Genomic DNA, 13818 nt, shown 5'->3' on the forward strand with positions numbered 1-13818 from the left:
TGGGCCTCCGCCGCGGGGCTGCCTTTGGCCACGCCCGGCCTGCTGCCCTCTCGGGCGACCCGGCCCCCCAAAGCTCCGCCCCAGGGCCTGCCGGCAGGACCCCGGCCCTCTTCCCCCGAGGCTGCGCGCTCCCGGGTCCCCAGAGAAGAGCCGGAGCGAGCCAGCGTGCGCAGTGACATTTATAACCAACCAGAGAACGGGACACGACGGACGGACAGACGGCGCGGAGCTCGGGCGGGCGGGGCCGCCCCATCTTTTGGCAATAAATAAAGCTTGGGAAACTTGAACCGGCCGCTGGGTTGTGTGAGTCTCGGGGCCGGCGGCTCTTTGGACGGCGGCCCGCTCGCATGCGGAGGGCGGGCGCGGGGGCGCGGGCAGGCGGGGCGGCGGCGGGCACGGTTATTGCTCGGAGGGGGCGCGGACTGCCGCGAGCACGCGCCGCGGTGAGGTAAACGGCTCCGGGGCTTTGCGGGGCTGGCAGCCACGGCCTCCAGCCAACCTCCCACCCGGCGGCCGGCGTGCTCCTCGCGGATGCTCAGCGCCCCGCGGGACTCCTCGTGGACTCCAGCGCGTGCAGACCACACGCACGTCGAGGCTCAGTTGGCCCTGGGAGGGCCGCTCTGCGCATGCGCCTCGCGCCCTCGGACTGGTCTGGCCCTTGCGGGTGCAGGCCCTGCGCATGCGCCTCCTGTGTCTGTGCGCTTGAGACGTGGTGCGGTGCGCACGGTGGCCCCCGCCACCATCCAGAGACTGCTGTCTGGGGCCAAGGGCAGTTGAACGTGGTCCTCAGGAGCCCAAGGGCAATCTGCCACGCTTCCTCCAGTCGAGTTGGGGTCCTCGAGCCTCGCGACGCCCCACGCACCAAGCCTCGTGCCTGGAAGGGACTGTGCGCATGCGCACCTGGGGGCGGCGCGGCGACCTCGTCGCGAGGATGTGCGCCTGCGCATCTGGGCGGGCGCGGGCGTCGGGGACAGCGCGCGCATGCGCAGGGCCCCGCCACCGGGGTCCCAGCGCACGTGCGCCGGGAGTCGTGCCCCAGGTGTGTCCCGCCGCGGGGGCCCCGCGCGGCGTCGGCGAAGCTGACAAGTGGGCGCAGGGCGCGGGGCTTAGGCCGGGCTGTGGTCGGGGGACGTGGGCGCGGCGGCGGCCAGCGCGGGGACCGCGGCGACGGGTTGCACGAGGCGCGGCGGGAAGAGTCTGTCTTCCAGGCCTGCCGCCAGTTTGTCCAGCAGCGCGTCCGGGGGCGTGGCGCACAGGCCTGAGCCGGGGCAGCCGCCGCCAGGCTCCTCCTCGATGGCGGGGATGGCGGGGGCGGCGGGGGCGGCAGAGGCGGCCGGGTCGTCCGCGCGGCCGTCGGGCGGGCAGTCGACGCTGTCTCCGCGGCGCAGGGGCGCGCGCGTGGGCCGGGGGTCGGCGCCGGGCGGGCCGGTGGTCGCGGCGCGCGCCCCAGGGTCGCTGTGCTGCCGGCCGCGCTGCGTCCACTGTTTGCGCGCGTGCGGATGCGCGCGTGCGCGGTGGCGCGCGGCGGCGGGGGGCGCGTCGTCGAAGTGCGGGTCGTGGCGCAGGAACTCGTGGAAGAGCGCGTCCGTCTTCTCGTCGATGCTGTAGTCGCGGCGCGGGGCGCGGCGGGGCCAGGCGCGCGGGCTGCGGGGCCGGGCGGGCGCCTCCGGGGGCGCCTCGGGGGCGGAGGTCGGGGCCACCTCGAAGCTGCTGCCCACTGTGGCCACGCGGCCGGCGCTGGTGAAGGAGGAGCGCTTCTCGGAGGCGCTGGGCGGCCCGTCGTCGCCCGCGCCGCGGCCCTCGATGCTGGCGTAGCCGCTGTCCATCTGCAGCAGCTTGCGCGGCCCGCCCGCCTCGCTGTCCGCAGGCCGCGGCGTGGGCGGCGGCGAGGGCGGCGGGAAGGCGGGCGCGGCGCCCCCGGAGCCCGAGCTGTCGCCGCTGCGCACGGAGTCGCGGTCGTTGCCGCTGCTGCTGTGGTCCGAGGCGGCAGCCGCGTGCAGCTCGAGCGAGGCGCGCAGGCTCCAGATGTCGTGGTAGATGGTCTGGGTCTGCTCCGGCCCCGCGTCCCGCTCGCCATCCGACTCCTGCTGCTGCTGCTGATGCTGCTGCTCAGGCCCCGCGCCGCCGCCGCCGCCGCCGCGCTCCGGTGGGGACTCGGGGCTCGCTCCTCCCGCGGCGCCCGCCTCCTCCGCAGCCTCTAACCTGCAAGCCAGGCGGCGGCCATCAGAAGGCTGTGCGCGCGTCCCCCCCCCTGCATCTGCTCCGCGGCCACCCCGCCTCTGGGTCGGGGAGGGTGGGCACGGGTGGAAACTCTCTGGGCTTGACTCGGCCTTGTCATAAGTTTTTGAAAATGCTGTCTTTTTTTGCAGGAGATGGTTTTTGGATAAACTTTGAACCCTCCTGGCACCTGCTTTTCAACTAGGGCGTGTCTTAAGGTGTCTAAGGGAAACACAGGCTGGCGCTGAAGTGGCTGGCCCCTGAGCCAGGGTTAACCTCTCCTTGGGAGCTGTCTCAGCGTGGGAGGACGTGGCCTGGAAGGACTGGACCAGATGGAGTCCAAGTTGAGGTTCATTTCATGCCCCATCTTGGATTGATAAGGAACCAGGCAGACCATACACAGAAGGCTTAAGTGCCCCACCCCACTGATGTGGACCCACAGCTTCAGAACAGTTGCCCTTGGGCTGGGGGGCGGGGAGCGGGCTGCTAGCAAAAGTGATGACAGCAGTTTCCGAGAAGGGGCTGTCCAGACCTCAAGAGCAGGGGCAGGCAGGAAGGGACCTGGGGCCACGGCACAGCCCTTCAGAACGTGGACCCCACCAGGAAGCGGCAGGACCCTGCTGGGCACACACCCCCAGTGGCCCTGCCTGGGGAGGCATCCGGCCTTAGGGACCCTGGGGCCATCCCGGGCCCTGCCCGCCCCCCTACCCTTACCCAGTCTCCCCCTGCCGCCTCCTCTGGTCCGTGCTGGAGAGGTGGCCCCAGCCAGGCAGCCTCTGGGGGGGACGGTGGAGCCGGAGGGACGAAACCGCCTGTCTGCAGGGCGGGGTGGGCGCTCCCTGGGCCTCCTAGGGGGAAGGGGGTAGGGCGGGAGCCCACGGGTCCAGCCCTAACACTTCTATCTACTGAAAAATACCTGCCAAGAGTGGGGGGCGGGCTGGTGGGGCTGGCCAGAAAGGGGCGGGGGGGCGGGAAGGCCACAGCGTCGCCCGCACTGGCGATGTACTGGATGAAATCCACTGGGGGGGCATCTGCGTTCTCCTGCTCCGTGCTCTCGCTGGCTGCCCGCTGCCGCTGGAAGTGGTGCCGCTTTGGGGAGCCTGTGCAGAGGAAGGCCGGCCAGCAGTCAGCCCGCCAGGGCCCTCCCAGCCCCGGGCTTAGCCAGGTGCCTGTGCACCCTGCCGTGTGGATGGAGAAACCGAGGCACAGAGAGCAGAAGGGCCAGAACCAAGGAGCTCAGAGGCCTGGGCAAATGAGTGAGTTGGAGTGAGGTACCAAGCTGCCCACAGTGGCCTTAGCAGACAGGTGTGGCTGGAGGAGCAGGGCCTTGCCCTGGACGCCCGGTGGCAGAAGCCAGAAGTCATGGGAGAGGCAGGGACAGGCTCCTGGGGGGCCAGTGAGGGGGAGAGGAGAGTCGCTCTACTGCCAGCACCACCCCTGCCGTGGGTCCCCTGGCCAGCGGCCAGGACCCTGGGACGGAGGCCTGGGAAGAGCCTGGGTGGGGAGGACAGACACCCCGCAAACAGGTTCTGGATCTGACTATAATCAGCCTTAGGAATCGCAGGCTCCGTCCTGGCTCTCACAAGGCAGGCGACAGGCCTCCCCTCCCTGGCCAGGAGCACCCCAGCCAGAGCTGACTGCCCGCCCTGTGCCGGAAGGTGCCGGGCCCCAGCAGTGGAGCAAGGTCAATGGCCACTCGCCATCTGTTTTCATCCTCTTTTCCGGCTCGGAGACCAGTCACCTGCCCCACAGGCGGCCCCCTGCAGCCTGGCCCCACTGGGTCCCTTGAGTGGGTTACGGCTGTCGGTGCCCACCGCTCAGGCAGCCACCTCCCTCCCCACGCACGGCCCTGCCGGGGGCTGAAGATGAAGCAGCCCCGTGGCCAGAGGTTTGCAGAATTGCAGGGCTACTGTCGTTAGCCCACAGTGGGGCACACTGGGGCCCATGGGTCAAGCGGACCCCGACCTGTTGTAATCAAGTGCTGTTGGTACACGGCCCCGCGTTTACACGCCGTCGCCGGCTGCTTCCACGCTGCCGCGGCCGACGGGCTGTCTGACCACAACGCCAAGATGCGCTTCTGTCTGCCGCCTCATACAAGTTGAGCCTGGGGCGCAGCGTGTGGCCCGACCAGCCGAGACCAGACCCTGGGCAAGATGCCCGCCGGCCAGCACAGGGCAGGCACTGGGCCCCAGGAGAAGTGAGCTGTCCCATCCCTGCTGCAGGGCCGCGCCCTCCAGCCTCGCTCCCCACCGGGGGCTGTCGCTCACCTCTCGTGTCCAGACTGGACGCCCGCTGGCTGGGCTCCAGCTTCCACTTCTTGACCTTGAAGTAGGGGCTGGCCCCGTCTAGGCTGGCGTGGCGCCGCAGGCGGGTAAAGAACTGCAGGACTGGGCCGGCCTCCCCAGGCCCTGCTGCCGCCCCCGGCCCCGCGGGCTTGGCGCCCCTGGCACCCGAGTCCAGCTGGGAGGGAAGAGGGCCAGTCTCAGGCACGCAGGCCCCTGCCTGCTGCCCCAGGGCCGGCCCAGCCTGGGCCACGGCTTGGCATTATCGGAGCAGCTTTGGCCGGCTAGCTTCCCAGCGCCACCTCCCGTCACTCCAGGGGGTGGGGTGAGCAGGGGGCGACCCTAAGCCTGGGGACCGGGACAGGGAAGGGGGCTCACCGAGGGGCCTTCCCCAGAGTCGCTGGACACCGAGGGGCTGATCTCGAAGTCGGCAGGGCCCACGGCGGAGTTGTAGGGGTCACCTGGCAGGGCGGAGCTGGGGCCCACGGAGCGGCCAGTGAGGGCCTTCCCCGGGGGCTGTGGGACAGAGCCGGGGTGGGGGAGGAAGCAGTGACAGGTCAAAGAGCACGGGTGGGTGAGGGGGCATGCTAGGCCCGGCTGCCCGTGGTACCCCCAGCCGGGCCCCCTCCCCTCCCTGAGATGAGGAGCACAGCCGGCGGGACCGAGGGAAAGGGGCCACCCGCCCGGTGGGGACAGGGGCGGGGTGGGGTGGCTGGCCCGGCGAGCCCCCCATCTCACCTGGAATATGGCGAGGCTGGCCTTGGGGGTGGCCGTGGTGTGGGGGGTGGCAGCTGCACTGGCCTCGCCCGAGTCACACTCGTGGATGGTGACAATCTTGAGGGGCGGCAGGTGCAGGTGGGTGAGCCGGGCGTTCTTGAGGTGGTGGAAGTCCCCCTCCGTCAGGGTGTACCTGCGCCCAGCACGCCACCGTCACCTCGGACGGGCCCATCCTCCACCCACGGCCCCCCACTCTCCCCGGCCCCATCGTCCCGTGCCAGGTCTCAGGGGCAGGGCAGGACCGGGCCCCTGGCAGAGGCCAGCCCGCCCGTGAGCCCCGTCTGGGGTGGCACTCAGCCCCCGTGCCCCCCCACCCCCTCACCGGCGGCCCTTGTCATGTGTCTTCCGGCTCTGCTCAAACAGGGCGGCCTCGTTGAAGGACACGCGGCGGCCGGTGGAGCCGGTGGACAGGAAGCGTTCCGTCTCGGCATCCTGGCCCTCGGGGTCCTCCCCCCTGAAGTCAGGGTCTGCGAGGAGAGCCAAGAGAGGGTGGGCCCCGGGCGGGCCGCGCCGGGCGGGCTGCTGGGGGCTGGGTCGGGGACGGACCGCCGGGGACGGGAGGGGTGGGGGTGGGCACTCGCTCATCCGCTCACACACTCACTCGCTCGCTCAGCACGCGCCTGTGCGCACCTACGCGTGGGCGTTAAGGAAACAGAGATGAGTCGGAATCGAGCTGCGCCCAGTCTGGTGGGGGAGACAGACAGACACAGGTGGTCAGGCGGCCCGAGGGGGGCGGGCGGGCGGCTAAGGGTGGACGGGAGGCTGGGCAGGCAGGCGGGGTGGGGCCTGGATGGTGCCTCACCTGGGGCTGGGTGAGTGCCATTGTCCAGGTAGGTGGTGGTGGTCTTCTCTGCTTCCTCCACCGCTCTGGGGGGACAGCAGGAGAGCCGGTGGGCGCCAGGACCCAGGTGGCACCGCCCACGGGTCTGAGCTCCCAGAAGCCCACCTGCTCGGTCCCACCCGTCCTCCCAAGCATGTACACACCCGTTGCACTCGCACGGGTGTGCACCTGCTGCTCCAGCACGCAGGCCCCTCCCCCCCAGGCGGCGGGGGGCGGGGCCCGCACCTGTTGAGGCGCCGGTGGACCTCCCAGCAGCGCTTGCACAGGAGCAGCACGCCCGACAGCACCACCAGCGTGCCCCCGACGAACAGCGACATCACCACCACCAGCAGCACGTAGTTGTCCCGGATGGGGTCGGGCTCCGCCTGCGGGCGGCAGGGTCAGGGCAGGGCGGGGGCTCAGGCCTCCCCACCCGCCCACCCCATCCCCCTCACTCACAGTGGGGCGGCCGGTGGTGTTGTCCCACGTCGTGGTCAGGGCAGCAGTGGTGGCCGTGGTGGTGGCGGCCGTGGCCATGGTGGCTGTGGGCTGCATTTCCAGGCTCGAAGGAGGGGCCTGGAGGGGCAAGGCTTGCTCAGCTCCAGCTCCTCCGTCCCGCGCCCCCTACGGCCTCCCCAGGAGCGGGAGCCCACCCAGGGCAGTGGCTGGCGAACAGATCGGGGGGGAGCCCCGACGCAGCCCCCCTCAGGTCAGCGCTGAGCGCCGGGGCCTCCGTCTCCCCATCTGTAAAGGGGGGAGGTGCATGCACGTCAACTGCCTCCCCAGCCGGTGGGGCCGGCCCGGCAAGGTAGCGCGGGCCCAGAGCCCTGCCCAGGAAAGGGGAAGCGCCCCGGGGAGGAGTGGGGAAACTGAGGCCGTCAGCTCAGGCCTGCGGGGACCCGGGGCGTCCCTGGGGCCGCCCCCCGCGGGCGGGGCGGCGGGGCGGAGCGCCCTGATCCCGGGTCACGGTCACGACTCCGGGAGGTAAAGATCCCCCCTCCGCCGAGTGCTAGTGGGAGCGGAGAGGCCAAAGAAGGCGCATCTGTTCCCAGCCCTGAAGAATCCGGTTCCCATGGCGACGAGCGGCGGGCCGAGCTGGGGGGGGCGGGTTGCCAGGGAGCCGGGGGGAGGGGATGGGGGAGGGAGGGCGAGGGGAGGGGAGGGGAGGGGGGAGGCCTCCTGCAGGACGGCGGGCCGCCCCGGGCGCAAGATGGCTGCGCCGCCTCCCCGCCGGTGCCCAGCGCGGCCGGCCTCCGCGCCTGCCTTCCGCCGGGGGAACGGAGGCCGGGGAGGGGCTCGGCCCTCGGGGAGGGGCTCCCGGGACGCTGCACCTGAGCGCCTCCCCGGAGCCCGGCTCCTCGCGGCGGGAAGGCCCGGGGGCGCTCCGGAGCCTCCGGGAACAGAGCGCGGGGCCGGGGCGACCACCAGCCCTGCGTCGGCACGGCGCGCGCGCGGTCCTTCCCGGGGAAAAGGGAAAGCCCGTACACAGGCTGCAGCGTCCCCAACGCTTTCGGGCTTTGACCCCACTCGACAGCGGGGCAAACTGAGGCCCAGAGAAGGGGGGGCGCTCCCGGCGAAAGCCAAGTGTCCTCAGCGCTCCGGGTCAGGGGCTGGCCGCGGCTACCCCGGATCCTCGCGGGGAGGAGGCGCGCATATGTAGGTCGGGAAATGAGTACAGGCTGCAGGGGAGGAAGCAGGGACGATGACAGGGGAGCAGGAAAGATGGCAGGACACCGAGCAGGAAGAGAGGTGGGCTCTTGGGGGTGGGCGGGGACGGCAGCCGAGGGCGGAGGTTCCCCACGGGCCGGCCCCCGATCCAGCGAGGCCTCCCTCGGCTCCCAGAGCAAGCTCGCCACCGCGCCCAACCGCGCGGCCCCAACCGGCCCGGGGGCGGGGATGGCGAGCGAGGAGAGGCGGAGAGCCCGCCTCCGGGCGCATCGCGACCTCGGGCTAAGCCAGGAGGCGGAGACGCCATCGCCCTGGCTGGATCTCACGGCGGGGAAACTGAGGCCCGGGGAGGGCGTGGGCGGGGGGTCTCTCTCCCGGCCGCCGAGGGGGGATGCTGAGCCCCGCGGGTTGGCCCCCACGCCCGCCTCGCCTCTTCCGCTCGCTGCCTCCGGCCTCGCCGCCTCACGGGGCGAGGCCGGGGGTCCCGAGCCAGAGAGGGTCCCGGAGCCGACCGCGCTCCCCGCCGCGCTCCCCGGGCCGCCCCCCGCCCGCCCCGCTGCAGCCCCGGGCCCGCCGCGCCTACCTCAGCGCCGGGGCGCGCGGCCCATGGGCGGCGGGCGGGCGGCGGCGCGGCGCTCCCGGCTGGCTCCGGCGCCCGGTGGCCGCGGAGCGGGCGGAGAATTTATGAATGGAGAGCGCGGCGCGCGGGGGAGGCGGGCGCGAGGGGAGGGGCCGCGCACGTGACCGCGTTGGCGGCGAGCCCGCTCGGACCCGCTCGGTGCTGCCGGGTCCCCGGCCGGCCGCCCCCACTGCGCTCGCCGCTGCGTCTGGCTCGCTCGGCGCCGGCCACCGCCTCCCCTTCCCTTCCGGAGCGGGCGGGGGGCGGAGCCTGCGCTCCGGGGCGCCCCCTCCCCACGTGGAGCCGCCCTCTCCCGCGGCGGCTGAATCTCCGCCCCCGGCCCCCGAGGCACGACTCCCGACCCTTCCCGGTCCCCCGGGGCCGGGGCACGAGCGCGCGCTCTGGGATGCACGACACCCCCAGCCCGGGGTCCTGGGGTGCGCTGACGACCCCTCCTACGCTTCGCCCAATCCAGGGGTCCCCAGGGTGCACAGCGCAGGGCGTCGGGGCTCACCATGCGCCCTGCCTTTTTGGGACGGGCAAAGATAACAGCACACAAGCTGTGTTGAGTGCCGCTAGGGCCCTCCCCGCGCCGGCTGACATGAGGACTAGGTCCCCGCCAGAAACCGCACGCCCTGTCAACCCCCAAAGCTGCTGCCCCTTCTTCCTCTTGGACGATCGTGCCTCGTCCTTCGAGATGCTTAGGCCGCCAACCTGCCACCAGCCTGGTCCAGGTTCCTCCCAGTCGGCCTGGGCCTGTGCTCAACACCCCCAAACGGCACCCCTTTCTCCCCTAGTGAAAGCCAACACTGCTCAGCGAATGCCCGAGGCCCAGTTCAACCTCAGGGCCTTTACGCCTGCAGGTGCTGAGCCGGGTCGGCTCTTTCCCTACCCCGCCTCCATTCCCTCCCTTGCCTCCTTCAACTCTGTCCCAAATGGCAAAGTCTCTGGCGTCTTTTCTTGGCTGCCTTTGCCAACCGGGCAGCTGCCCGCCATCCCCCGCCGTGCACTTTGCTTCTCTTCGTGGCCCTGCACGTTATCTATGTTACACACTCCTGTGAGTTGTGTCCCTACTGACCCCTGCCTCCCCCTACACGGTGAGCTCCAAGGGCGGCCGCACAGGTTACACTTCTAAAGGATGGCAAGGGGCAGCTGAGTGGATAAACACCCAGGAAAGTCGGCTCTGAGCGGGTGGGAACTGCATGTGCAAAGACCCTGAGGTAGCAAAGTGTGTTTGCAGAAGATCAACGCGTCGGAGGGAGCACAGGAAACCATCTGTGGTTCCCAGCCGGGGCAGAACATGGTGGTGAGGTGAGGCCAGGCCAGGCAACTGGAGCCACCCAAGCCCCAGTGATGGCAGCAGCAGTGGACGAGCTGGGTGGGTCCACCGAATTGCAGGGTGACCCCCGGCTTGGGACTCGAAGAACCACCCTGGAACGGGGATGCGAGAGAAGCCGGCCAACGCATGGGTTTGACGCCTCCATAGGGGTCCGGGGCTGCGCCCAGGACGCGCGCCCAGGAGCTCGAGTGGGGCTTCCCGCGCCCCCCGGACCAGGACGCCGAGGGCATTGGGGCTCACGCCCCGAGCGCCCCTCACGGGGCCGGCCCCGAGCGGGCGGGGGTCTGCGCGCCAGGCCCGGGCCTCGGGCGGCCGCGTGCTGGGAGACAGGAGCGCGGCCAGCGCCTCGGGGCCGGGCGGTGAGCTGGGGCGCACGCGGCCCTGCGGTCGGGGGGCCGCCGCACAGCACCTGCGCCCCCCCACCCCGCCGCCGCCAGGTGAGCCCCGCGCGCCCCGCCCCGCGCAGCCCGCGCTCCCCGTTTCCCGGAGCCCGAGGTGGGGGCGGGGGCCCGGCCCGGCACGCCGACCTGCGTGCGCGCGGGGGCGGGGCGGTGACGTCAGCGCCGCGAGCGAGGCTGCGCGGGCCGCGGTGACGTCAGCAGAGCCCCGGGCCGCCCGCGCACGCGCACCTGCGTCAGCGGCGCGCGGGGGCGGGGGCCGGGCGGGGCCGCGGCGAGCGCATCCCCGGGCGCGGGGCGCCCTCTGCCGGCACCCGCGGGGGCTGCAGCCGAGCCGTGCCCGCTCCGCCCGGCGCTTGGCCGGGGTGGACCGGACTCCGCTTGGGATGCGCGTCCCGGGGCGCCTGCACCTGCTTCATCGCAGCGTGTCCCGTCCCGTCCCTCCGCTCTGCTTCTTTTTTTTAGGACTATTTGTCACTTCCTAATAGGCTATAGGATTTGCTTACTTATTACTTCGAATGTCCGTTAAGCGCCCCCACCACCCAAAACCAGAGCAGGAATCTTGACATTTCCCTGATGCAGGTCTCTCCAGGGCCTGGCATCCAATGAGCGCCCCCCAAGATTCTGCATTCAACTCAAGTGTCTCTTCCGCACAGGCTGCTGGTTCTCCCCATGCAGAACCGTCTAACCCACCTCCCGCCAGACCACCAGGCTGGGAGCCGGAAGGAAACTACAACCCCCAGCATGCCGCGTCGTCGTCGTCAGCGTCGCGCGCGGCCCGCCGGGAGTCGTAGTTCGCGGCTGCGCTCTCGTCCGGACTCCTTCTCCCAGACGTCCCCGCGCGTCGTCCTGCTCGCCCTCCAGGCCGTCCGCGTCCGGTCCGAGTCCGCCCGCCGCTGCCGCCGCCGCCATGCTGCCCGCCGCGCTGCTCCGCCGCCCCGGCCTGGGCCGCCTCGTGCGGCAGGCCCGCGCCTACGCTGAGGCTGCCGCCGCCCCGGCCCCCGCCGCGGGCCCGGGACAGATGTCCTTCACTTTCGCCTCCCCAACGCAGGTTCGGACGCCGGCCGGGCTCGGGGCCCCGCCATGGCCGCCGCCCCTTTCCGGACCCGGAACCCGGACCCTCGTCCCCCCACCCCTGCCCGTGTGGTCCCGGATCCGAGCCCCCAGCCCCAGGGTCACCGCCCCCCATTCCAGACCCGCGCCCTGTGCCCTTCCCCCGTGCAGTCCCAAATCTGAGACCCCCAACCTCGCTGGTCACCGCCCCCCATTGCGGACCCGTGCCCTGTGCCCTTCCCCCGTGTGTTCCCGAATCTGAGACCCCCCCCCCCACCCGCCCGGGTCACTGCTGCCCATTCCGGACTCGCCCCCTGTGTCCTTCCCCCGTGCGGCCCCGAATATGAGATCTCCCAAACCCCCTGATCACTAGCCCCCCATTCCTGACCTGTGTCCTGTGCCCTTCTCCCCTGTGGTCTAGAATCTGAGGTTTCCCACCCCATCCCTGGGTCACTGACTCCCTTTCCAGACCCCCACTCCCACCTGCTATGTGGTCCAGGATCCAGCGTCCCAACTTCGGGGTCACTGCTCCTGTTTCTGCTCCTCTGTCTGTGGTGCAGGATCTGATTTCCTTAATTTCCGGGTGACCGATCCCATGCTTTTCCCCCGTGTGGTCTCAAATCTGAACCTACCAACACTTAGGTTGCCGCCCCCCATTCCAGACCCGGTCTTTCGTCCTTCCCACATGGGGTCTGGAGTCCGAAATCCTGGAATTTCCACTTGGAACTCCACACCCCAGGGCCGGGGCAGGTCCAGAGCCTCTGCCCCTCTCCCGAGAGCAGGTCCTCCTGGGTTGGCACCCTGTGCTGCTTGTGTCCTCGCAGCGCGCGCCTGTGAAGGGGCTGGGGTCACTTGACTTCCCCACCTTCTTGTGGACAGAGGGTCTCGGGTGCCATCCAGAGAGCAGAAGCCGAGCGCCCGCCCCAGCGCCCCGTTCTCCCCCCACCTGGCCCGTTTCACTGCAGGGAAACTGAGTCCAGGCTGCAGGGGCCTGGCCTGCGGTCACCCATTGCCCGTGTGTCCTCCTCAGGTGTTCTTCAACAGCGCCAACGTCCGGCAGGTGGACGTGCCCACGCAGACGGGGGCCTTCGGCATCCTGGCCGCACATGTGCCCACCCTGCAGGTCCTGCGGCCGGGGCTGGTGGTCGTCCACGCTGAGGACGGCACTACCTCCAAGTACTTTGGTGAGTGGAGTGCGAGGAGGGGGCTGAACCAGGCCAAGGCAGGGTCCATGTGTCACTTGAGGCCACAGCGAGAAGCCAGCCAGAGGCACTGCGCGCGGCCCAGTCTTGGCTGCGGTTGAGTAGCGTGTCGCGGGGGGAATGGGCGCCAGGAGGAGAAGTAAAGCCTCGTGGGGGAGCTGGTTTGAGGAGGAAGGAAGCCCGTGCGGGAGGAAATGCTCTGAGAAGACCTTGCTCCAACTTCTCGTTCCCAGCCTAGGACCACGGTGTGAAGCCGGGTCTCTCACCCCTGACCCTGACTCAGCTCGGGGACTAGTGCGTGAAGGGGGGCTCTGCTCTCTCCGGATGTCAACTCCCAGTGCCGGGCCCCAGGGCCACCCTGTGGGGCTGCTCTCCTGGTTCCAGGGCTGACCTCGTCCCAGGTGGACGTGGAGCCCTCACTCCTGCTTGTGCCCTCGCAGTGAGCAGCGGCTCGGTCACCGTGAACGCGGACTCCTCAGTGCAGCTCTTGGCCGAAGAGGCCGTGACACTGGACATGTTGGACCTTGGGGTGAGTGTCCCCAAGGGTGAAACTGAGGCATTGAGCAGGCGGGAGCTGCGGGAGGGCTCCCAGGATGGGGGAGGGGTGGGCACCAGGCCCGGGTCTGCTGGGCCCTCACCCGCCACCCACCCCGTGCAGGCCGCCAAGGCGAACTTGGAGAAGGCGCAGTCGGAGCTGTCAGGGGCGGCGGACGAGGCCGCCAGGGCCGAGATCCAAATCCGCATCGAGGCCAACGAGGCCCTGGTGAAGGCGCTGGAGTAGGCGGTGCGCGGTCCTGGCCTGCAGGGACCCCGAGGCTGGCGCTGGGTGGGGGCTGCTCTGGGTTGGCAGAACCAGCTTCTGCAGGTCTAGACTGGGTGCTGGGGGGCGTCCTTACAGAGGAGGCCGCCAGGGGGCAGCGCAGTGCCGGCGTCTGCCCCAGGAGCACCCACGGGGCCCCATCCCCTGGCCCAAGTGGGCGGGCGTGGGGGTGAGCTCAGAGACTTTGCCCTGCCCTCGGAGGGGCTGTCACCCCGGGGGCTCTTCTCCCGTCTCCCAAGATCCCCCAACCTGACCCACCGCTGCCACCACCCCTCCTCTCTGGCTGCCCCATGGGACAGCCGGCCCCGGCCCGCGCCCCCATTAAAGACCTGGGACCCGCCTCGTGTGCGCTGTTTCTGTCTCCTGCGGGGCCGGTGGGTGTGGGACCTGCCTGGCCTCTGCCCAGCCCTCGCGTTCTCTCTGAGGTTGGGCAGTAAATGCCAGCTCAGCCTCGGAGGACCGGGGAGGTCCTTGCGGGGTCTGCAGTCAACTGCGGACTGGAGGTTTCGGGGTAACAGCCAGTGAACCAGGCCGGGTAGTGGTGGGGTGCTGGCCTTCACCCCGGAGTCTGTGGATGGGTGAAGGCGCCCGCCAGGCCTGGGGGCAGTGGGGGGTGTGGCCGA

At 71.0% G+C, this 13818-nt stretch overlaps 2 protein-coding genes across 7 annotated transcripts; one reads left to right on the top strand and one right to left on the bottom strand.

Moving 5' to 3' along the window:
• Positions 1-166: 166 nt before the first annotated feature.
• On the bottom strand, positions 167-12207 carry CBARP (CACN subunit beta associated regulatory protein). 6 transcript variants are annotated; one of them, NM_001433569.1, is given in 18 exon segments: positions 960-1239; positions 1241-1316; positions 1318-1334; positions 1337-1444; positions 1446-1529; positions 1531-1627; positions 1629-1652; positions 1654-1692; positions 1694-2202; positions 3134-3317; positions 4485-4677; positions 4878-5015; positions 5238-5409; positions 5599-5743; positions 6079-6143; positions 6343-6482; positions 6556-6672; positions 8348-8625. In NM_001433569.1, coding segments are annotated over 17 exon segments (2220 nt in total). In that variant the 5' UTR covers positions 6652-6672; positions 8348-8625; the 3' UTR covers positions 960-1106.
• Positions 6959-13535, top strand: ATP5F1D (ATP synthase F1 subunit delta). The gene is made up of 5 exons (XM_023646356.2): positions 6959-7080; positions 10777-11171; positions 12204-12357; positions 12816-12904; positions 13034-13535. Exons 2-5 carry the CDS (start codon positions 11031-11033, stop codon positions 13154-13156), a joined length of 507 nt encoding a protein of 168 aa, XP_023502124.1. The 5' UTR covers positions 6959-7080; positions 10777-11030; the 3' UTR covers positions 13157-13535.
• The last annotated feature ends 283 nt before the right edge of the window (positions 13536-13818 follow it).

The sequence above is a fragment of the Equus caballus genome, chromosome 7 (genome assembly GCF_041296265.1).
Source record: "Equus caballus isolate H_3958 breed thoroughbred chromosome 7, TB-T2T, whole genome shotgun sequence".
NCBI lineage: Eukaryota > Metazoa > Chordata > Mammalia > Perissodactyla > Equidae > Equus > Equus caballus.